This window comes from Ailuropoda melanoleuca, chromosome 7, assembly GCF_002007445.2.
Source record: "Ailuropoda melanoleuca isolate Jingjing chromosome 7, ASM200744v2, whole genome shotgun sequence".
Taxonomy (NCBI): domain Eukaryota; kingdom Metazoa; phylum Chordata; class Mammalia; order Carnivora; family Ursidae; genus Ailuropoda; species Ailuropoda melanoleuca.
Genome location: NC_048224.1, coordinates 67,048,893 through 67,071,703, shown reverse-complemented (window position 1 = coordinate 67,071,703; position 22,811 = coordinate 67,048,893). Strand labels below are relative to the sequence as shown.

The window sequence follows — 22,811 nt, the reverse complement described above, 5'->3', positions numbered from 1 at the left end:
GTTGTCTTCTGGTATTCAGCAAGGTTTGAATTTTTGTTCTTAGGCTTATTTTTATCATAAGTTTATATAGACAGTGCTCCCATCCTTCCATCTCCTTTCCCTTTCCTCTAGCAACCCATTTTCTTGCACATGGCATACCTTTACACTTTATATAAACTTGGAATTCCACTACTTGATTGTTAGCCTTGAACATTCTTTATTGACTCCAATTATAGATGAGAAAATCTGCAAACTTACTCTACTTCCCATCTAATTCACCTGTACCTCTGGATATTATATAAATTACATTATTCCCACATTGTCTGGGCATTGAATAATTACAATCAGATTGATCATTCTAGCACCATATTTATTTTTTGTTTTTGCTTTCTTTATTTTAATACCATACTTAAATATATTAAATGCTCACGATAAGTCTTTTTGTTCTCCAATCATTTCTTTGTTAGCTGGTTTTAACTTTTTTTTTTTTAATTCTTTGGTAAGTATACTTCATCTAATGTTTTGGTGCTTTTCTATTCATCTGCTCTCAAACCATTTTCTTTTCTTTTCTTTCTTTCTTCTTCTTCTTCTTTTTTTTTTTTGGTTTAAAGATTTTATTCCTTCCTTCCTTCCTTCATTTATAGTATATATGGGGGGAGGGGCAGAGGGAGAGGGAAATAGAGAATCTCAAGCAGACTCCATGCTGAGTGCAGAGCCTGACATGGGGCTCAATCTCACGACCCTGAGATCATAACCCAAACTGAAATCAAGGGTAGGATGATGAACCGACTGAACCACCCAGGCATCCCTGCTTTCAAACCAATTTCAAGCATATACATTGGACAAATTTATAGTTTAGTGAATAGTAACCACACAAATCACATAGAATAGAATACTCTGCCTTTTTTCCTAGTGTCTCTTTTTATGGATGATGTGCCTGCTTCTTTTATATCATTCCTGAAGACATTAAATTGTTCTTTACCAGCTACTGGAAGTAGGTTCTTTTTACGGAGAGTTTTTTTGCTGATATTTCTGAGGTCTGCTGCCCTTGGTCAGCTTGATATTTACTTTGCCTGGTGCTTTTATCATCATCAAGCATAGTTTCTGCTCACCTTAGCTGCTTGGAAACCCTCGTTAGCTTTCTGAGCTTGTGAATTTTTTGTCTCATAGTTTCCCTGACATAGACTCTGTGGAGGTTTTCTCTGTTTGCATCATTGATTTTGTACAATATCCAGAAGGAGAAGAATTTGTTTCACATCACCATGTGCAAACTGGAAGTTTCCCTTTTGTCCCAACAAAGCTTATAATTTCTCTCTTCCCTTTGTGAATATGCATCTGGACAACATAACTCAGTATGGCCTTTCTATGCAGTTTTCTCCCAGCGTCTAGTCAATTACAAGATTGTTCTCATCTGTACTATGGCCCTATTCCCATTAAAACTCACCAAGTTATGTCTATACACCATCTATTCTCATGATTGTCACTTCCTTAGCTGATCTAACCTGGCCCACATATTTACCTATAGTTTCTGTCAATGAGATGCTTAATATTCCACTGCAGATACTTTTAAGAAAGGACATGAGGCTTGTGTATTTTAGTGGGTTCTAAATTAAGAGAAAATGGAATAAGTGAGCTTCTGAATTGGTATTAGGATCAGGAATTGCACCCCCAAATTTCCATATCAACCAGGACCAGAAGCAAAAGTATATATTTGAGAATTTTAAAAAGTGAAAATAAGTGAAAAAATTACCCTAATCTTGAAATAGTTTTGACCCTTTATAACAGAATGAAATTCATAAGTTATAGCAGACTTAGCAATAAGAGAATACAAAATTCCATTGTAAATTTAAATTATCCGTTACATTGATTATTTTAGTAATCCTGTAAAAGAAATAGAGTGAAACATGTGATTTTAAAATGCTAAGAATCCTAGCCTTGTTTCCTAGCATCACTCATGAGATTGTTTGGACCTGCAATTTGCCAGACAGTTTATATGTATGTGGAACTAGGTTTTATAATCACATTCATGTACAACTTGCAATTTGTTTACTCATTTTTTGCTTAATATATCTTGGGAGAGAGTAAGAAATGGAAAAATGTCACAACTGTGGCAGGCAAAGCAAGCATTGTTGTCACTTTGGAAATGTGACCAAAAATCGAGAAACATTTTTGGTGGCCAGTATGGGTTCCTTTGGTAAAAATAAATTCAAATCTATATTTCAGACTCTATAAAGATTTTTAAAAATGACTTTTTCATTTTTCAGATATGGTCTTACAAGGGGGTTACGCTGCAGACTATTTGTTTCTTGGAAATTTTGTTTATACGGTGAGATCACCCATATGATTAAATCGCCTTTTTTTAGTTTTTAATTGAAAAATTCAAGCATTATGAGAATTTCATAAATTTTAAGTCTCCCTCATGCTCCAATACCTTTTCCAAGAAGGAACTATTACAATGGTTGCATATGCATGTGTGTATATGTGTGGATATATATACAAACGTATATAATTTCTAAAAATATGAAATACATTTAACAAATGTATATGCCCTCCCTTTTTTTTGTACAGGTAGGGAGGTGCTTTTCTATATCTTGTTTTTTCACCATACAATATGACTTGGTGATGGCTTCAAGTCAGCCCATAAATATCTACTTCATTCTTTCAGGGCTGTTTATATGACTAACTCACCACTATTTAGCCAGTCTCCTATTAGTGGACCTTAAGATTGATTGAGGTCCTTTGCCATTGCCAACAATGCTGCAAAGATTATCTTCTAGGCCATAAGTAAGTATATCTCTAGGATAAATTTCTGAAAGTGTAATTGCTGGATCAGAGGGTATTGTGAATTTTGAAAATCATTACTAAATTATCCCCCAAAGAGGTTATTCTTATAACACTTAGTTATAAGAATATCAGTTTCCCTAAGCCCTCATGGGCGGTAGTCTTATCACACTTTTTATGTAGTAGGTAAAATGGCATTCTATTGCAGTTTTTGCCTTGAAGAAAAGCATATTTGCATAAAGTGAAAAACCACTTTCATTTCTTCTTTTGTGAAGGCTTATTGAACTACTTGACCAGTAATATTTGTTTGTTGGTCTTTTTATTATTAATTATTAGTAGATATTTATATGTTAAGGATGTTCATTTTTTTTCTAATATTTGTTACAAAAATATATTCCCAGTTTTACATTTTCACTTTTCATGGCATTTTTGTCATGCATATATTCTGCATATTAGTTTTATGTAAATTTATTGATATTTTGCTTATTGGATTTTGAGTTTTGTGTCTGCCACTAGTTTCCTACTCATAATTCTAAAAATTATAGATGTGTATTTAATTGTATATTATCCCTTTTGTATGCAAGTAGAAACATACTGCTTTGCATATTATTCCTTTTCATTTAACAACATATGTTGGAACAACAAAACTGCAAACCATTTTTCCCCGTGTTTTCTTCTATGTAAGAAGGAATGTATTGGCATATTGCCTCTTTTCACTTTAGCTGATTGTCTTTATTATTTCACGTTATTGTGTGTGGCTTTTAATTGTACATTATATAGTCCTAAACATCAAATGTGGTTAGATAGTAGTTTCTTATTTGTTTGGACATATTCATTAGGCAAGTTTCCTTCTTTTCAGACCTCCTCCCATACAGACGTGCATGCATATATACAAATGTACAAGACAGTCCTTGTTAAGATGCCAGAGTAAATTGATCTCATGGAATCTCTATCTTCCAAGGCAAAAAAACATATATATATATAGATAGTAAAACCACCAACAACAAATTATAGCAAAATAAATTTAGCATAGCATTTAAAGAAGGAAAGGGGACTAGACCAAACCTAAATACCTCAAGATGAGATGCCAAAGGAGAAATGATAGGGTTGGCAGGGTCAGCATGGTGAGATCATTAACTCAGGTTTCCTGACACACTTCCCAGTGCCAGTGGGTTGGAGGAAGTACTAGGCCCAAAGATAGTGCCTAGAGGAATACAGCAAACCTCCAGGGAGATAGAATTCACTTTAATGCTTTCAGGGAATTAAAGAAGGCCAATGGAATTAGAGCACAATGTGAACCATGTGTTGGGCAAGGAAGGTTCTGGATAGGCAAAGATGAACTTGGAGGCCAGAGCCTTGGCACCTTAAGGTTTTGGAATAGTTTAGATGAGATGATGGAGGCTAGCTGGAATGCTGAATCCAGAGCTAGAGAGTGGACATAAAGTCTGCTTCAAAAGTAGGACTTTAAACACTCAGTGCATATCACACATCTGTTGTTGCACAGGAACCCATACTGTGACAAAATCATACTTAATGAAACACTGAGAGTTTTTTTTTTTTGAGATTAAGAACAAGATGAAAAATAAGAAAGTTGCTCAGTATTACCACTGCTCTCCAACATTGTGAAGGAGTTACTAACCAACACAATAAGATGAAAAAAGGAATGCAAGCTTTGGAAAGGGGAAAAATTGGTTTTAAATCAGAGATGATATAAGTGTGTACACAGAAAATGCAAAAAATTCTACAAATAAAATATTACAATTAATAAAAGAGGTTGGCATTTTGCTGGATATTAGCCAATGTTTTAAAAACCAATTATATTTCAAAATACCAGCAGTAAATATTTAGAAAATAAAAAAATTATATACTATTTTACCATAGTATCCAATAAAAGAAAAACATGAAAGAATTTAACAAATGATGTCCAAGACCTCTGAGGAAAATTATAAGACTTTATTGGAGACATTAAGAACATTTAAATGGAAAAATATACCATGCTCATTAATTGGAATACTCAATACTATAAGGAAGTCAGATCTCCTCAAATTGATTTATAGATCCATTAATTATAATCCCAATCAAAAGCCCCAGATGCCTGATGGGCTGTTTCTAAAATATGTTTGTATCCAAATGCAAAAGGCCAAGAATAGCTAAAATCCTCTTTATGATGATTTCAATCTACCCTGTTCAATTGCGCTTTTTATCAATAGCACTTGGATTTCTAATTAGAAAGAAATCTTCCATGCTATTTATAGAGAAAGTAAATATATATATGATATAAACATGATTTTTATCATATGTTAAAGCGCTTCTAAATATGAAACATTTGTTGAAAAGTACTACATTCTCTCCTCAATTAAAACCTAGCAAAACCTATGACACCAGAGTCCCCTGGACATGGAGAACAGGGATTGGGTGGGGGGAGTCAGGGAGGGAGTGAGGTGACATGGATTCTAATGGAAATTTTAATACATTTTTCCAATCTATTTCCCCTTCTCCTCTCCTTGCACAGTACGTAGTTGTTACTGTCTGTCTGAAAGCTGGTTTGGAGACACAATCTTGGAATAAAGTGAGTATTCTTGAGGGTGCTTCCTCAATCCAGCATAGTTGTTTACATGTTGATTTACTTTTTAAGGTTTAGAAAAGTAATAAGCATATTTTTTTCTGGTCTTCATATTTTACCTTCTTTTGTTTTGCATATTCAAGTGATGATTTAAAGTGGATGGTGGCATATTAGTAATCTACTGTCTTTAAAATATTCATTTCCCTGCCTTACATCTTAGAAATAGATTCAATTTATCATGACATTAGAGATTCTTACATTATCATTATGAGATCTTTTTTTTATATTATTAAGTTAGTCACCATACAGTATTTCATTAGCTTTTGATGTAGTGTTCCATGATTCACTGTTTGCATATAACACCCAGGGCTCATTGCAATATGTGCCCTCCTTAATACCCATCACCAGGCTAACCTATCCCTCCACCCTCTCCCTTCTGAAACCCTCTGTTTGTTTCCTGGAGTCCATAGTCTTATGGTTCATCTCTCCCCCTGATTCCCCCCCTTTGTTTTTCCCTTCCTTCTCCTAATGTCCTCCATGCTATTCTTTATGAGCTCCTTAATTCATTATTATTATTGAGGAACAGAACTATAATGGAAAATTTAGCAAATACAGAAAAAGAAAGAAATACAAATTTCCCATACCCTTCAGTATCAATGACATGGACATTTTGGTTTCTGTTCTATTCCTTCAGCCTTTGTTTTACGTGTGCTTGGTTTGGTTTGGTTTGGTTTGGTTTTCATAGAAATAGAATTCTAAGGTACCTAATATTTTGTAATTTGCCTGTTCCCCTTAATATTAGATCTTTAAAATTTTTCTATATCTTTAATATTTATATCTCATTTAAGGATTGCATATATCTTATCATCTGGATGCTTATTATTTACACTGTTTTTAGAACTGTTTTAACTTCTGTTGCTATAAATAATAGTCTGTTATGAACACAGATGTACAGTCTACTTACAGACATGAGCAATAATTTTCCTAGGATATTAAAAGTAGAACTTCTGATAAGTAGAATGTTTTTATGAACTGATCAATAATTTAAGTGAATCTGTAAGTATGTACATATACACCCATAAATAAGTTGTTTTCCAAGTTGTACTCAAAAGTTTATGGTAGGAAATGAATTTTTATCAGCCTGTCACCTTTGGAGAGCTAAGATTACATACTATATCATGTATTTCTTCTCCAGTGCAATCAATATAGAGTTCTCACTGCTACTGTCCCCAACAGAACATCAACACAATGTTGGGACTGAAGTGTTCTGAACAAAAATATTTTATTAGCAATACATAAGGCACAACCATTGTGTGTATTATACTGCCTTAAGGTAGCATAAATAAACAATTATTTTCTATTCTTCCTTTGAATTAATGTTAAATTCTCTTCAGTAAGAGTGTTTCTTTGATCCACGATCACCTACACTATCTGCATATGGTGAATCACATTTATGAATAAGGTAGTATTTCAAGGCCAAAGCAGACTTAACAAAACTCTTCTGGCCTACAATCTACCAGGCTCCTGCGCTCCAGCTCACATGTTGTTCAGGAAGGAGCCTGGGGACTGGGGCAGGAAAGTAAAGGGACTGATTCTCACTTTTGGTCATAGGCTACTCTGCCCCATGGGGAGGGTCAAGGAGGGAGCCCGTGATTCTTCACTGGGGAAGAGGATGCTGGCAGCCACTGTTTAGGTACAGAGAATGTAATTACATGAAAATGCACTGAAGTGTTTGAAAAGTTTAAAGCTCATAGCCTTGAGCTGATTCTCTTCTCCATCATCTCCTGCATGATCATGAGAGAGGGCCCTCAGGAGACCAGTTCTTTTTAATCAGAGAGTGAAATCCTTTGAATAAGAGAGTATTTCTAAAGAGTAAAAAACGGCCTTTGAAAATGACTCATAAAGAAGTAAACTCTGAGAAATAGCAGATTGGGGCTTTTTCCTCCATATTTTTGTTGTTCAGATAGGATTAAGTAATGAGCAGGACCTAATAGGATGAGAGCACTTGAGTCCTTAAGAAATCATCTCGTCTCTCGAATCACTGATTTATACACAGATGGCAACTCTGAGGTGTTCAGCACAACCAAGTTTAGAACACAGGTCTCCTAGCCTTTTTCCTTGATTCCTCTGCTAACATAAATCACACAAGGCAACAGATCAGATAAACGGAGGACCTACCTCCTCAGCATTAAACATTAAGAATTTGGCACAGTTCCCAGCCCCAGGCACAGACAGTGATCCTTCAGCCAACATCCTCAATCTGAATGACATACATACTTGATATGCAGAGAAAACCCTCCAATTTCAGTCAATCTAAGAGTCACAACTTCTGCCATTGTCCCAGAATTATTCATGCAGAACAGATATGATAGGGTCAAATTTTTACCCCTCTTAATGATTTCTATTCAAACTTTTTTTTTTCTGAAGAGATCTTTGTTTTAATAAGTAGGCAGAGGCAGAAGTCTCACTGAATAACCTGTCAATTGTATGAACCAATTCTGATTGAGAATTGACAGTTTCACTGAAGACACTGAATATTACTTGGCTTAGTTGACAAAGTACAGTTGTTTTAGATACTTTAAACAATGGCTCCTTGAATCCACAGCAAAATATTCTGAGAAAGATATTAGAAAGGAAGTCTCAAGTATCAAGAAATCAAAAGATTAGGGGCGCCTAGGTGGTACAGCGGTTAAGCGTCTGCCTTCGGCTCAGGGCGTGATCCCAGCATTATGGGATCGAGCCCCACATCAGGCTTCTCCGCTATGAGCCTGCTTCTTCCTCTCCCACTCCCCCTGCTTGTGTTCCCTCTCTCGCTGGCTGTCTCTATCTCTGTCAAATAAATAAATAAAATCTTAAAAAAAAAAGAAATCAAAAGATTATAATTTTCTTCATATGAGTACATATGGCCTAGCCAAATGATTTTGTCAGTTGATAGTTATTTTTTTCTTTTAAATGGAAAAGGTTGAAGTGTTTCTGTAATATTTTTCTTTCTGCAGTTTAGTCATTTGGCCATTTGGGGAAGCATAATTATATGGCTGGTGTTTTTTGCAATTTACTCCTTCTTATGGCCCACCATTCCTATTGCTCCTGAAATGGCAGGACAGGTTAGTTTTACTAATTATCAGTGGTGAGTATACTTTACATCTCTCTTGAAAACTTATGTTTGTTAATAATAAAAACCTATGTTATCTACTCTCACAGTAATTTGGGAAGAAAAGATAAAATCAATGCAATCAGAAATAGTTGGTGATCCAACTAGATTCTGGTTGATGTTTTAGTTAGATATTATTTTATCTAAAATCTCATTACTTCAAACTATATATGTTAACCATGGTTTCCAAAATTTTTATCTTTTGTGCATAACTGATAAAAGCTATAATCACTTCAGAATCATCCCAAATAGCTAATATTGTATTTTTCACGTAATATACTATGTGCTATTTGGTACTTGGAAAGGATGCATGGCAACTACAAAAACATTATTATTTGAAATGTTTAACCAGAATAGACATTCCTTGGAGCTCCAGAAGCTCCAGCTCCTAAATATTTTAAAGTCTCAGAAAATGTTATTTCATATTTGTTAAACCTCAGAGGTGATATAGTTTTTAGACTTTTACAATTATTTCCATATTTCTAAATTCTACTTTGTCTATACTTATAATGGGGGATTAGGCCTATGATGCTTACAAACTGGATCACAGAATTACATGATTGTAGGACTAGAAATAGCCTTGGTTCAAAGGCAGTCAGTTACCAAATAGAGCAACACAGGCCCAGAGTTGCCCAGTTCAATGCTTGTCTGTCTACCTGTCTGTCATACTCACTGTCTTTCTCTGTGGGATCAAGAGATGACCCTTGTACCCCTGGCCTGTGTCAGGTCAATTCTCAGGAAATAAGAATTTTAAGAGACTTCCTGTTTCAGCCATGGCTGAGTGGCCAATATTGGAAAAGCCTGACAAAAACAACTCTAAAAACTGAACAAGGTATAAGAATTGTTTGAAGACATTGGCTAGAAACCAACAGAGGTAACACTTGAGGATATGATTCTTGAAAGAAAGGAAGCCTTTTCCTTCCTTATCCTGGCATCTTCCTTATGAGTATTTCTTACCTTGCAGTACAAGAAAAGGAGCCCAAAGTTAATGTACTGATCCTACTGGGAGGAGGAGGTAGACTTCAGAGTTCCAGGCTGCTGAAATGCCTGTTCTTTAGGGACAAAACCCCCAAGAAGACATAGCCATGAAAAAGTGAGAGGCATAAGCACAGTACCAGTGAAAGATTTTGATAGGGCCAAGGGTATTTGAAGCTTTGTTTTGTCCATAAGTATCATGGCCTTATTCCCAGGGTGTAGTACTCTCTTAATTTGAGGCATTTACTTCTAGGGCATGGCTTTTCTGGGATCTCAAAAAGACACTGGGTGTTTACCAACTTATTCCCATTTGGCAAGACTTAAACTACAATCTGTGTCTCCCCAACATTGGGTGGGCACCAAGTCTTGCTTGGTTTTTCAACCTGATGTTTTTTGCTGAGTCTCTAAAAGTCTCAACCTACACATGCACTGTTTAAAAGTCAGTCCAGAGGTGCTTGGGTGGCTCAGTCTGTTAAGCACCTGCCTTTGGCTCAGGTCATGATCTCAGGGTCCTGGAATCAAGCCCCACATTTGGCTCCTTGCTCAGTGGGGAGTCTGCTTCTCCCTCTCCCTCTGCCTGCTGCTCCCCCTACTTGTGCTCTCTCTCTGTCAAATAAATAAATAAAATCTTTTAAAAAATTTAAAAGTGGGGCACCTGGGTGGCTCAGTCATTAAGCGTCTGCCTTCCGCTCAGGTCATGATCCCAGGGTCCTGGGATCGAGCCCTGTGTCAGACTGCCTGCTTAGAGGAAAGCCTGCTTCTCCCTCTCCCACTCCCCCGTTGGTGTTCCCTCTCTTGCTGTGTCTCTCTCTGTCCAATAAATAAATAAAATCTTAAAAAAAAATTGAAAGTCAGTCCAGGAGTTAAGGGCAATTGACATAGTTCATTTATATGTCAAAGAGGAAATTGGACATTATGAATGAAATGAAAACAAAAACATGACATATCAAAATTTATAAAATGCAGCTGATGTAGTACTTAGAGGGAAGTTTTAGCACTATGTCTGTAAAGAATGTTTTCAAATAAACAGCACTAGCTTCCACATTAAGAAACCAGAAAAAGGACAAATGAAACCCAAACTGAGAAGAAGAAGAGAGCAAATAATAAAATAAAATGACCAAATTATACAGTGGGCAAAATATTCAAATAGATACTCCACCAAAGAATATATATGAATAACAAAGCAAACAAAAAGATGCTCAACGTCATTAGTTATAAGGTAAATGCAACCTAAAACCAAAATGAGATAGCTACACACCACTATTAGCATGGCTAAAATGATAAAAATATCAACACCAAGTGTTGCTGAGGATGTGGAGCAATTGCAGCTCTCGTATGCTGCTCATAAGAATGTAAAATGGTACAACTCCTTTGGAAAGCAGTTGGGCAGTTTCATAAAAGTGTAATGTACATATACCGTAAGACCCTCTCATTCCACTCCCTGTGAAAGCGTATGTCCACACAAAGACTTGAACATGAACGTTCATAACAACTTTGTTTGCAATGGCCAAGACTAGAAACAACCTAAAAGTGCATTGACAGGTGAATGAAAAGACCAATCACCATNCTCATTCCACTCCCTGTGAAAGCGTATGTCCACACAAAGACTTGAACATGAACGTTCATAACAACTTTGTTTGCAATGGCCAAGACTAGAAACAACCTAAAAGTGCATTGACAGGTGAATGAAAAGACCAATCACCATATAATAGAATATTATTTAGCAATAAAAAGGAAAAAAAAACTATTGACACATACAACNACCATATAACATGGATGGCTCTCAAAATAATTCAGAGAAATAAACCAGGCCAGAAAGTTTACAAACTGTATGTATCTGTTTATAAAAATTCCCAACAAATTTATAGTGGCAGAAAGCAGGTCAGAGGTTAACTGGAGACAGAGTGGTGGGCGGTACATGGCAGGGCAGGGCAGGAAGGAAANGACCAATCACCATATAACATGGATGGCTCTCAAAATAATTCAGAGAAATAAACCAGGCCAGAAAGTTTACAAACTGTATGTATCTGTTTATAAAAATTCCCAACAAATTTATAGTGGCAGAAAGCAGGTCAGAGGTTAACTGGAGACAGAGTGGTGGGTGGTACATGGCAGGGAAGGGCAGGAAGGAATGCTTACATTGCAGGATAAGGAGACTCCTGGGGTGCCAGATATGTTCTTGATTGTGGTAATGATCTTCTGAACATAATGTATGTCAAACTTATCAAATTGTTCACTTCAAATATGTTCAATTTATTGTAAGCCAATCATGCCTTGATAAAGCTTCTTTAAATAATAAAATATTTAAATGAGCCCTAATTCATAAGTATGGTGGAATAAGTACTGTAGTAAGGGAATGGTGATAAGCTCATTTTGTCCCCATTTTAGGAAAGAATATTTATATTGTCATAAATTCTGTATTAAAATTGAGAATTTTAGTGAAAAACAGAGCTTTTCCCCTAAGATCAGGAACAAGACAAGNTATTAAAATTGAGAATTTTAGTGAAAAACATGTCCACTCTCACCACTTCTATTCAACATAGTACTGGAAGTCCCAGCCACAGCAATCAGACAAAAAAAAGAAATAAAAGGTACGCAAATTGGTAAGGAAGAAGTAAAACTGTCACTATTTGCAAATGACATGATACTATATATAGAAAACCCTAAAGACTCCACCAAAAAAACTACTGGAACTGATAAATGAATTCAGTAAGGTCACAGGATACAAAGTCAATATATAGAAATCAGTTGCATTTCTAGACACTAATAATGAAGTAGCAGAAAGAGAAATTAAGAGAATGATCCATTTACAATTGCACCAAAAATAATAAAATACCTAGGAATAAACTTAACCAAGGAGGTGACAGGTCCTTACTCTGAAAAACTATAAAACACTGATGAAAGAAATTGAAGATGACAAATGGGAAGATATCCCATGCTCATGGATTGGGAGAAAAAATGTTAAAATTTCTGTATTACCCAAAGCAATCCACACATTTAATACAATCCCTATCAAAATACCAACGGCATTTTTCACAGAACTAGAGCAATAATCCTAAAATTTGTATGGAACTGCAAAGACTCTGAATAGCCAAAGTAATATTGAGAAAGAAGAACAGGGGCACCTGGATGTCTCAGTCGGTTAAGCACCTGACTCTTGATTTCAGCTCAGGTCACAATGTCACGGTTGTGAAATCGAGCCCCATGTTGAGCTCCATGATGTTTGTGGAACCTGTTTAAGATTCTCTCACTCCCTCTCTTCCCCACCCCAGCTCTTTCTGTCTCTCTCTAAAATAAAGAAAAAGAAAAAGAACAAACCCAGAAGTATCACAATCCCAGGTTTTAAGATACTACAAATCTATAGTAATCAAAGCAGTATGGTACTGGCACAAAAATAAACACATAGATCAATGGAACAGAATAGAGAACCCAGAAATAAACTCATGATTATATGGTCAATTAATCTTCAACAAAGGAGACAAGAATATGTAATGGGAAAAAAGACACTCTCTTCAACAAATGTTAGGAAAATTGGATGGTTACATGAATGAAACTGCAACACTTTTTACATCATACACAAAAATAAACTAAAATTGACTATTTTTAAAGGTTATTTTTTTCCTTTGAATGGGCCATACTTTCCTATTTCTTTGTATGTCATGAATTTTTTGTTGAACACTGGAAATTTAAATCTAATAATGTGGTAATTCTGGAAATAAGATTTTCCTTCTTCCCCAGGGTTTGCTGGGTTTTGTTATTTTTTTGTTTATTGTAGGCTGCCTCTGTGCTGAGGATCAACATGACGTATACACTTAATGTCCTCTTAGGTCTTTTCTGGATTTCTCCCTGGGCACAAGTGGTCACTTTTTAATTTTACTTGTATATATAGCTGTTTTTGAATGTCCTAGTTTTAAATATGTCTGGCTCCTAAAAGGGGAAAAAGTGAAAAAAGTGGAGAGGAAACAGTGTTCTGGTGCCTTAAGGACCTCTGAAGTCACTTTTGCCAGAGGGGAGGGGCTTGGACCAATGCGGGAATGTACAACAACACTTGCTGTCTGCCTCTTTGCATTTCTGTGACCAGAAGCAGCAATCAGTGATCAAAGACCTCCGATATTTGAATAACAGGTTCCTTTCCCCCAGCAAGTTTCCCCTAACCTGTATGCAAAATGCTCCAGAAATATGTGCCCCCTGCCTGGGTGTACATGATGGGTCGCTGGGTCGCTGCTACTGTGTTAAGAGCTGAAATTGACCAAAGCTAAACACAATTTACTGTGCAAGTCATCCCCTGGAATAAGCAAGCCTTCAACAGATTCCACAATTCAAAAACAGAAACATTCTATGAGTGCAGTTTTGTTGTCTAGGGGGGAGACAGATCCCCATTACTGCTTATTTTGCCATCATCCTAGAATCCCGTTACATTTATTTCTGCTCTAATCTTTATTATTTCCTTCCTTTTGGTTGTAGGCTTAGTTGTTGTTTTTCTAGTTCCTTAAGTTGCTAAGTTAGATTGTTTGAGATCTTTTTCTTGATACAAACATTTATTGCTATAAACTTCCTTCTTAAAATTGCTTTTGCCATACCCCAGTTTTGGTATGTTGTGTTTTCATTTTTGTTTGTCTAAAGATACTTTCCAATTTCCTTTTTTGTTTCTGAACTATTTTTGTTTAGCTTTGTTTTTTAAGTAAAGTATAATTAACCTACAGTGTTATATTAATTTCAAGTGTATAACATAGTGATTCAACAACTCTATATGTTATGCTATGCTCACTTCCAAGTGTAACTACCATCTATCTCCATACGATGTTATTATGATACCCTTGACTATATTCACTGTGCTATACCTTTAATACCGTGGACTTATTCATTCCGTAACTGGAAGCCTATATCTTCCACTCCTCTTTACCCATTTCACCAATCCTCCCACCCCCAACCCTCAGGCAACCACCAGTTCTCTGTATTTATGGACCTGTTTCTTTTGTTTATTCATTTGTTTTGTTTTAAGATTCCATATGTAAGTCAAATCATATGGTATTTGTCTTTGTCTGATGTGTTTCATTTAGCATAATACTTTCTAGGTCCACCTGTGATGTCATAAATGGTAAGATATTCTTTTTATGGCTAATAGTCCATTGTGTGTGTGTGTGTGTGTGTGTGTGTGTGTGTGTTTAACATTTACCACTTCTTCTTTATCCATTCATCTTTTGATGGACACTTAAATTGAATCCATATCTTGGCTATTGTAAATAATGCTGCCATAAATATAGGGGCACATATATCTTTTTGAATTACTGTTTTCTTTTTCTTTGGTTAAATACCCAGTAGTGGAATTACTGGATCATATAGTTGTGTTTTGTTATTTTTTTAAATTTTTGAGGAACCTCTGTACTGTTTTACATAGTACCTGCACCAATTTACATTACTGACAGTGCCTGAGGATGCCTTTTTCTCCACATCCTCTACGACATTTGTTATTTTTTGTTTTAATTCTAGCCATTCTGACAGGTATAAGGTATGGTTTTGGCGTGCATTTCTCTGACGATTGGGGATGTTGGGCATCCTTACACGTGTTTATTGGCTATCTGCAAATCTTCCTTAGAAAAATGTCTATTTGGGTCCTCTGCCCATTTTTAGTTGAAATATTTCTTTCTTTCTTTTTTTTTTTGGTGTTGACTTCTATAAGTTCTTTATATATTTTGGATGTTAACTTCTGATTGGACATATAATTTGCAAATATCTCACATTCGGTAGGTTGTCTCTTTGCTTTGTGGCCCAAGATGTGATCTATTCTGTAGAATGCTCCATGCACTGGAGAGGGATGTGTATTCTTGTGCTGTTGGATCAAATATTCAGTATGTGTCTATAAGGTCCATTTTGTCTGTTGTGTTATTCAGGTAAGCTGTTTCCCTACTGATTTTTCTGTGCAAATGATCTATCCATTTTGTTGAAAGTGGCGTATTGAATTCCTACTATTGTTATATTGCTCTGACTCCCCCCCCCTTCAGTTTTGTTAGTATCTGGTTTAAATATTTAGGTGTGCCAATGTTGGGTGCAAATAAACTTAAAATTCTTATATCCTCTTAATGAATTGACCTCCAAACTATATAGTGACTTTCTTTGTCTCTTATGACTAATTTGGCCAGAATGTCATTTTATCTAATATAAGTATAGCCACTCCTGCTCTCTTTTGGTTACCATTTACTTGTACTATCTTTTTCAATACCTTTACTTTGTGCCTATGTGTCCTTAAAGATGAAGTGAGTCTCTTAGCAGCAGCATATTGTTAGATCTTTTTTTTTTAGACTGTATCTATTTGAGAGAGAGAGAGAGTGAGAGAGAGAGAGCATGCATGAGTTGGGGGGGAGGGGCAGAGGGAGAGGGGAAAAATAAACTCCCTACTGAGCAGGGAGCTCAACGCAGGGCTCAATCCCAGGACCCCAGATCATGACCTGAGCTGAGGGCAGACGTTTAACTGACTGAGCCACCCAGGCACATCTGGATCTTATTTTTTTATCCAGTCACTCTATGTCTTTTGATTGGAGAATTTAACCATTTACATTTAAAGTAATTACTGATAAGTAAGGACTTACTATTGCCATTTTAACAAATTTATCATTCTCACAGTTCCTAAAGATAAAGTACAGAATGCCACAAAGGGCCACATGGGAAAGATATCAGGGTGGTCAGGAGGCAGAACATAGGAGCTGGAGAGCACTTAAGCCTTGCCTTTGTTGGGGTTTCCATGGGAAAAGTAAGGCAGAGCAGGGCAAACAGTCCAGGAATGGTTAGTTTGAATGATTTTTGCAGGCTTTGGGGTAGAGTTGGTTTCTAGTTGGCTGGTCCCTGGTTCAGGGATGATTACGGCAAAGGAATATTGCCTCCTGGGTTATATGGGCCAGATAGAGGAGATAGGGCTGTGGATTTAACCGTTTAGTTTGCAGATCAAGGGCACCCTCCCAGTTGAGATTTTACTATCTTTAAGAACAGACCAGCCCTGGGAGGAGTAGTCTCCAGATAGGAAGGTTTTTTAAGATGTTGAAATATTAGAATATACAGAAAACTAAAATATATATATACAATACAGAGCCTTACCCAGTCTCAAGTCAGTATATAGTCCTTATTGAATTAAAGTGATCTGTTAGTTACCAATTAATCTGTGAGGCAGAGAAAAGAGTGAATTTTCCCAGGGGACTATAATGGCATAATTGCCTTACACACAATGTCTGGAAGTTAAACAAAGCTGTATTGCTAGGTAATATTAGGTCGAACCACTCTTGCATTCCTGAGATACAACTTATTTGATCAAAATATTTATTTGGTTGTTTATAGAATATACAATTAAATTAAGCTAACTAGAGTTAGGTTTTATGTACTTACATTGATTTAGTAGTTCTAGACTCTATGACTGCATCCATACCTGTATCTCTAGGTTTTTGTGGAAGAGAAAGGAAACTGAAAGTTACACTTGGTACCCAATACTGACAAACTAAAAGATTCCTATTTAAATACTCTTTATTTCTGTTTATTTGCAGGTCAATATGGTCCTGGTTTGTCCACACTTCTGGCTGGGTTTTTTCATAGTCCCCATTGCATGCCTGATTCTAAATTTAATATGGAAATCGTAAGTTGAAAAATGAAGTAGTAACCAAAAGCTATGTTGTCATGGTTAATGGTCCTTTTCCAATTATATGGTTTTCAAATTAAATTAAATTTTTAAATCTGCCATTTTATGAATATTAAAAGTCATGGAACTTTTAGAGGAAGTGAATGTCCTCTGCCTTTGCCACTGATTTACCAACAATTTAGGGGGAAAAAAAGATGGCATCAAAATTCACGAGAGGTAAAATCTGTAATGATATTACCTAGTTCATGATTTTTTCTGATCCATTTACTCTTTAGAAGTGGGACTTATATAACTTCTATTCACTTTAGAGGAACCAAAACCTGATGCCAAAGGATCACAGGTTAAAAGCTAATAATAGAACAAGAAATAGGGGGAGATGTTCAAATTAGAAAGACATTCTTCACTTTTTAAAAACATTTGGAATAAGAATCTGTCAAATATAGTTGTTTTTCTCTGCTTGACTTATTTCACTGAATTATTTCACATTTTTGCTTAATTTTCACTTAAGTGTCTTTCTGGAATTGTACCAAGATTTTTAAATCATTCTGGAACATAGAATAATTTATAAGCAGGAAATACAAATAGATTAGTAAAGGAAACAGAAGACATACTGAGGCTGAAAACAAAACGGAGCCAAAAGAACTGCCCCTAAAAGCTTAGTGGCTTTAGTGGCAGCATTTTACAGCAACCCTAACAAATGAACTTGGTTGTGCTGTGAGTGAGTATATGGCAGTTCATTTAAAAATGCCACCACGGATAAATAATTCAGCATTACTTTGGGTATGTGGGGTCTTTTCTGGTTCTATACAAATTGTAGGATTGTTTAGCTCTCTGAAAAATGGCGGTATTTTGATAGGGATTGCACTGAATGTGTAGATTGCTTTGTACTATAAACATTTTAACAGTATTTGTTTTCCGGTCCATGAGCATAGAATGTGTTTTCCATTTCTTTGTGTCATTTTCAATTTCTTTCATAAGTGTTCTATAGTTTTTAGAGTACAAATCTTTTACTTCTTTGGTTAGCTTTACTCCTGGGTATCTTATGGGTTTTGGTGCAATTGTAAATGGGATAATTCCTTGACTCCTCTTTCTGCTGCTTCATTATTGGTGTATAGAAATGCAACAGATTTCTGTACATTGATTTTGTATCCTGTGACTTTTTTGTTGAGGGTTTTTATCAAGAACCGGTGTTGTATTTTGTCAAATGCTTTTTCTGAATCTATTCAGAGGATCATATGGTTCTTATCCTTTCTTTTGTTAATGTGGTATATCATATTGATTGATTTGTGAATATTGAACCATCCCTGCAGCCTAGGAAGAAATCCCACTTGATTGCCGTAAATAATTCCTTCAATATACTGTTGGATTCAATTTGCTAGTTATCTTGTTGAGAATTATTGCATCCATGATCATCAAGGATATTGGCCTATAGTTCTCTTTTTTAGTGGGGTCTTTGTCTGGTTTTGGAATCAAGGTAATGCTGGTCTCGTAAAATGAGTGTGGAAATTTTCCTTCCATTCCTATTTTTTGGAATAGCTCGAGAAGAATAGGTACTAACTCTTCTTTAGATGTCTGGTAGTATTCCCCTGGGAAGCCATCTGGCCCTGGACTCTGGTTTGTTGGGAGATTTTTGATTACTGATTCAATTTCTTTGCTGGTGATGGGTCTGTTCAAATTTTCTATTTTTTCCTTTTTCTGTTTTGCTAGTTTATATGTTTCTAGGAATTTATCTATTTCTTTCAGATTGCCCAGTTTGTTGGATAATTATTCATAATATTCTCTTATTTTTGTTTATATTTCTCTGGTGTTGGTTGTCATCTCTCATCTTTCATTTGTGATTTTATTTATTTGGGTCCTTTCTCTTTCTTTTTGATAAGTCTGGCTAGGGGTTTATCAATTTTGTTAATTCTTTCAAAGAACCAGCTCTTAGATTCATTGATCTGTTTTACTGGGGCTTTTTTTGTTTGTTTGTTTCTATATCATTTATTTCTCCTCTAATCTTTATAATTTTCCTTCTTCTGCTGGTTTTGGGCTTTATCTGCTGTTCCTTTTCTAGTTCCTTTAGGTGTAAGGTTAGGTTGTGTGTTTAAGACTTCTCTTGCTTCTTGAGATAGACCTGTATTGCTAAGTACTTCCCTCATCCCAAAGGTTCTGGACTGTCATATTTTCATTTTCATTTGCTTTTATGTATTTTTTTTTATTCTTCCTTAATATCCTAGTTAACCCATGCATTCTTTAGTAGGATGTTCTTTAACCTCCATGCATTTGTGGTCTTTCCAAATTTTTTCTTGTGGTTAACGTCAAGTTTCATAGTGTTGTGGTCTGAAAATATGCACAGTATGACCTCAATCTTTTCATACTTGTTGAGGCCTGATTTGTGACCCAGTATGTAACCTATTCTGGAGAATGTTTCATGTGCACTTAAAAAGAAAGTGTATTCACTGCTTTGGGATAAAGTGTTCTGAATGTATCTTCTAAGTCCATCTGGTCCAGTGCGTCATTCAAAGCCATTGTTTCCTTGTTGATTTTCTGCTTAGATGATCTGTCCATTGTTGTAAGTGGGGTGTTAATGTCCCCTACTATTATTGTATTATTATCAATGAGTTCCTTTATGTTTGTTATTGATTTATAAATTTTGGTGTTCCCAAGTTGGAGACATAAATATTTACAATTGTTAGATCTTCTTTTTGGATAGACCCCTTTATTATGGTTTATTATGATATAGTACTCTTCTTCATCTCTTGTTACAGTCTTTGATTTAAAATCTAGTTTGTCTGATATAAGTATGGCTACACTGGCTTTATTTTGATGTCCATTAACATGATAGGTGGTTCTCCATCTCCTCACTTTCTATCTGAAGGTGTCTTTAGTTCTGAAATGATTCTCTTGGGCCACCTGGGTGGCTCAGTTGGTTAAATGTCTGCCTTTGGCTTGGGTCATGATCCCAGGGTCCTGAGATTGAGCCCTGTGTTGGGCTCCCTGCTCAGTGGGGAGTCTCCTTCTCTTTCTCCCTCTGCTTCCCCCACCCCCGCTCATGCTCTCTCTCACTTGCTCTGCACTCTCAAATAAATAAATAAAATCTTTAAAAAAATAAAATGATTCTTTTGCAGGCAGCATATAGATAGGTCTTGTTTTTTTATTTCTTTTGACATGATGACCCTATGTCTTTTGATTGGAGCATTTAGTCCATTTACATCTAGAGTAATTATTGATAGATATGAATTTAGTGCCATTATATTACCTATGAAGTCATTGTTTCTGGAAATTTTCTCTTTTCCCTTCTAGTCTTCGTTGCTTTTGGTCTTTCTTTTCCACTCGAAGAGTCCCTTTAATATTTCTTGCAGGGCTGGTTTAGTGGCCACGAACTCAGTTTTTGTTTGTTTGGGAAACTCTCTCTCTCTCCTTCTATTATGAATGACAGCCTTGCTGGATAAAGTATTCTTGGCTGCATATTTTTCCCATTCAGCACATTGAATAGATCATGCCACTCTCTTCTGGCTTGCCAGATTTCTACGGAGGGATCTGCTGCTAACCTGATTTGTCTTCCTGTTGTAGGTTAGGGATTTCTTTTCTCTTGCTGGTTTCAGGATTATTTCCTTATCTCTATGTTTTGCAAATTTTATTATGAAGTGTCTTGGTGTTGGCTGGCATTTGTTGATTTTGATGGGAATTTTCTGTCTCTCCTGGATTTGGATGTCTGTTTCTTTCCCCAGGTTAGGGAAGTTTTTTAGCTATAATTTACTCAAATAAACCTTCTGCCCCTTTTCTCTCTTCTTCTTCTGGGACACCTATGATATGAATGTTATTACACACTGTGGAGTCACTGACTTCCTTAAATTCACATTTATGATCCAATATTTTTCTTTCCCTCTTCTTTTTAGCTTCATTATCTTCCATAATTTTATCTTCTGTATCACTTCTTCTATCTATCTGCTTCTTGTGGTCATTACAACCAGTTGGATTTGCATCTTGGTTATAACATTTTTTATTTCAGCTTGATTAGTTTTAGGTGTTTTATCTCTGCAGTAAGCATCTGTCTGGTTTCTTCTATGCTTTTCTCAAGCCCAGCTAGTATCCTTATGATTTTTGTTTTAAATTCTTGTTCAGGCTTATTACTTATATCTATTTTGATTAGCTCCCTGGCTGTGACCTCTTCTTATTCTTTCTTTTGGGGTTAATTCCTCTGTCTAGGTCTCTGCTTTTGTGTGTTAGGAAAGCCTGTAGTTGGTTCCATTTCCCCTAGAGTTGAAGCTTTGCAGCACTCTATGATCAGTAGACCTGGTGCATGCGGGGGGGAGGTGGGGCAGGGTGCTGGCCTTCTGGGGGAGGGGCCTGCTGCTGCTCTGGCTCTCAATCATACTTGCCCTATTTAACAAAGTCACCTCCAGAACAAAAGGGGTCAGGGCTTGGTGTAAGCAGCTCAAGCCTCCACTGCATGCACCATGCTGCTCACTGGTCTGTCCCTGTTCATGGGAGGTAAAAAAAAATGGTGTCAGCCTGCTCTTCCCCAGAGAGGGGGTTTTACGCCTGCAGCTGTTCATAAAGCCCTCAAAGAAGTGTGAACAATCTCTGCTCTTGTGTCCGAGACTTCTGTCAGATCCCTGCCTTCACCTCATCTGTGTCCAAGCCATCTGCCTACCCTGTGTTGCAGTGTTCCTGTATTGTATCTCACGCATGCAAGTGGGTTCCAAAACTCCAAATTTTGGGAATCGGGCACAGTGCGGATCACACTGATCTTCTGGGGGAGGCTCTTGTCAGGCTATGGCTGGTGCTGGTTCATTCCAGAAGAGCAGTCCTACTATCAAGCAAGGACTTGGTTTTCATGGTAAAGCATAGCAAAAAGCCAGCAACCAGTTAGCTGCCCTCGGTAGGTGTCTCTACTCATATGCTAATGAACAGGCAGCTCAATGGTTCCCATTGGCTTTTTTGTCCCCTGAGAGGCAGTGTCACCTCTCCCAAATGCACTCCAAGAAGGGGAACTGTCTCCCAGTATGATCCAGGGGATCCTCAGAGCACAATGTCAGCTTCTGGGCCTTAGCCTCCTTCTCCACAGTAACACTGCTATGCCCACCAGGCTCAACCCTGGCAATGGCACAGACTTCTAAAACTTCAGATTTTCAGCTCCATTGCTTATAAAAACTTATGATAATCAGCCCCTCTCATTTTTCCAGTCAATGGTTTTGGGGAATTGTTTTTCTTGTGTAATCCCCTGTGCACTGCTCTCTCTCTTTGTGATAGGGCTCCCTCCCCTCTACAGCACCTATGAGTCTTTTCTCCCCCAGGTCATATCACTACACTCCACAATGTGGCCTCTTTTCTCCCTCTAGTTGTGCAGCTTGTTGTCTCAGTCCTCAGATCGATCTTCTGGGTGTTCAGAATGATTTGATAATTATCTAGCTGTGTTCAAGGGAAAAGGCAAATATAAGGTCCTCCTCCTACTCCACCATTTTAACTCTTCCCTGATAGCTTCCTGTNCATGATTGCTGAGGCTAGGACTTTCAGTACTAGGTTAAATAACAATGATGAGAGTAGACATCCTTGTCTTGTTCCTGACTGTAGAGGAAAAGCTCTCAGTTTTTCCCCATTGAGGATGATATTAGCTATGGCTCTTTCATAATATGGCCTTAATGATATTGAGTTATGTTACCTTTATCCCTACTTTGTTGAGGGTTTTTTTAAAATTTTATTTTATTATATTGTGTTAATCACCATACAGTACATCCCCAGATTCCGATGTAAAG

At 36.6% G+C, this 22,811-nt stretch overlaps 1 protein-coding gene across 1 annotated transcript in view; it reads left to right on the top strand.

The window, feature by feature from the left end:
• Positions 1 to 22,811, top strand: part of LOC105239758 (phospholipid-transporting ATPase IB-like) — a 195,528-nt gene that overhangs the window by 161,725 nt on the left and 10,992 nt on the right. The window contains 4 exon segments of the mRNA XM_034663776.1: positions 2,244 to 2,305; positions 5,273 to 5,329; positions 8,320 to 8,427; positions 16,979 to 17,067. Coding sequence (XP_034519667.1) covers positions 2,244 to 2,305; positions 5,273 to 5,329; positions 8,320 to 8,427; positions 16,979 to 17,067 — 316 coding nt within the window.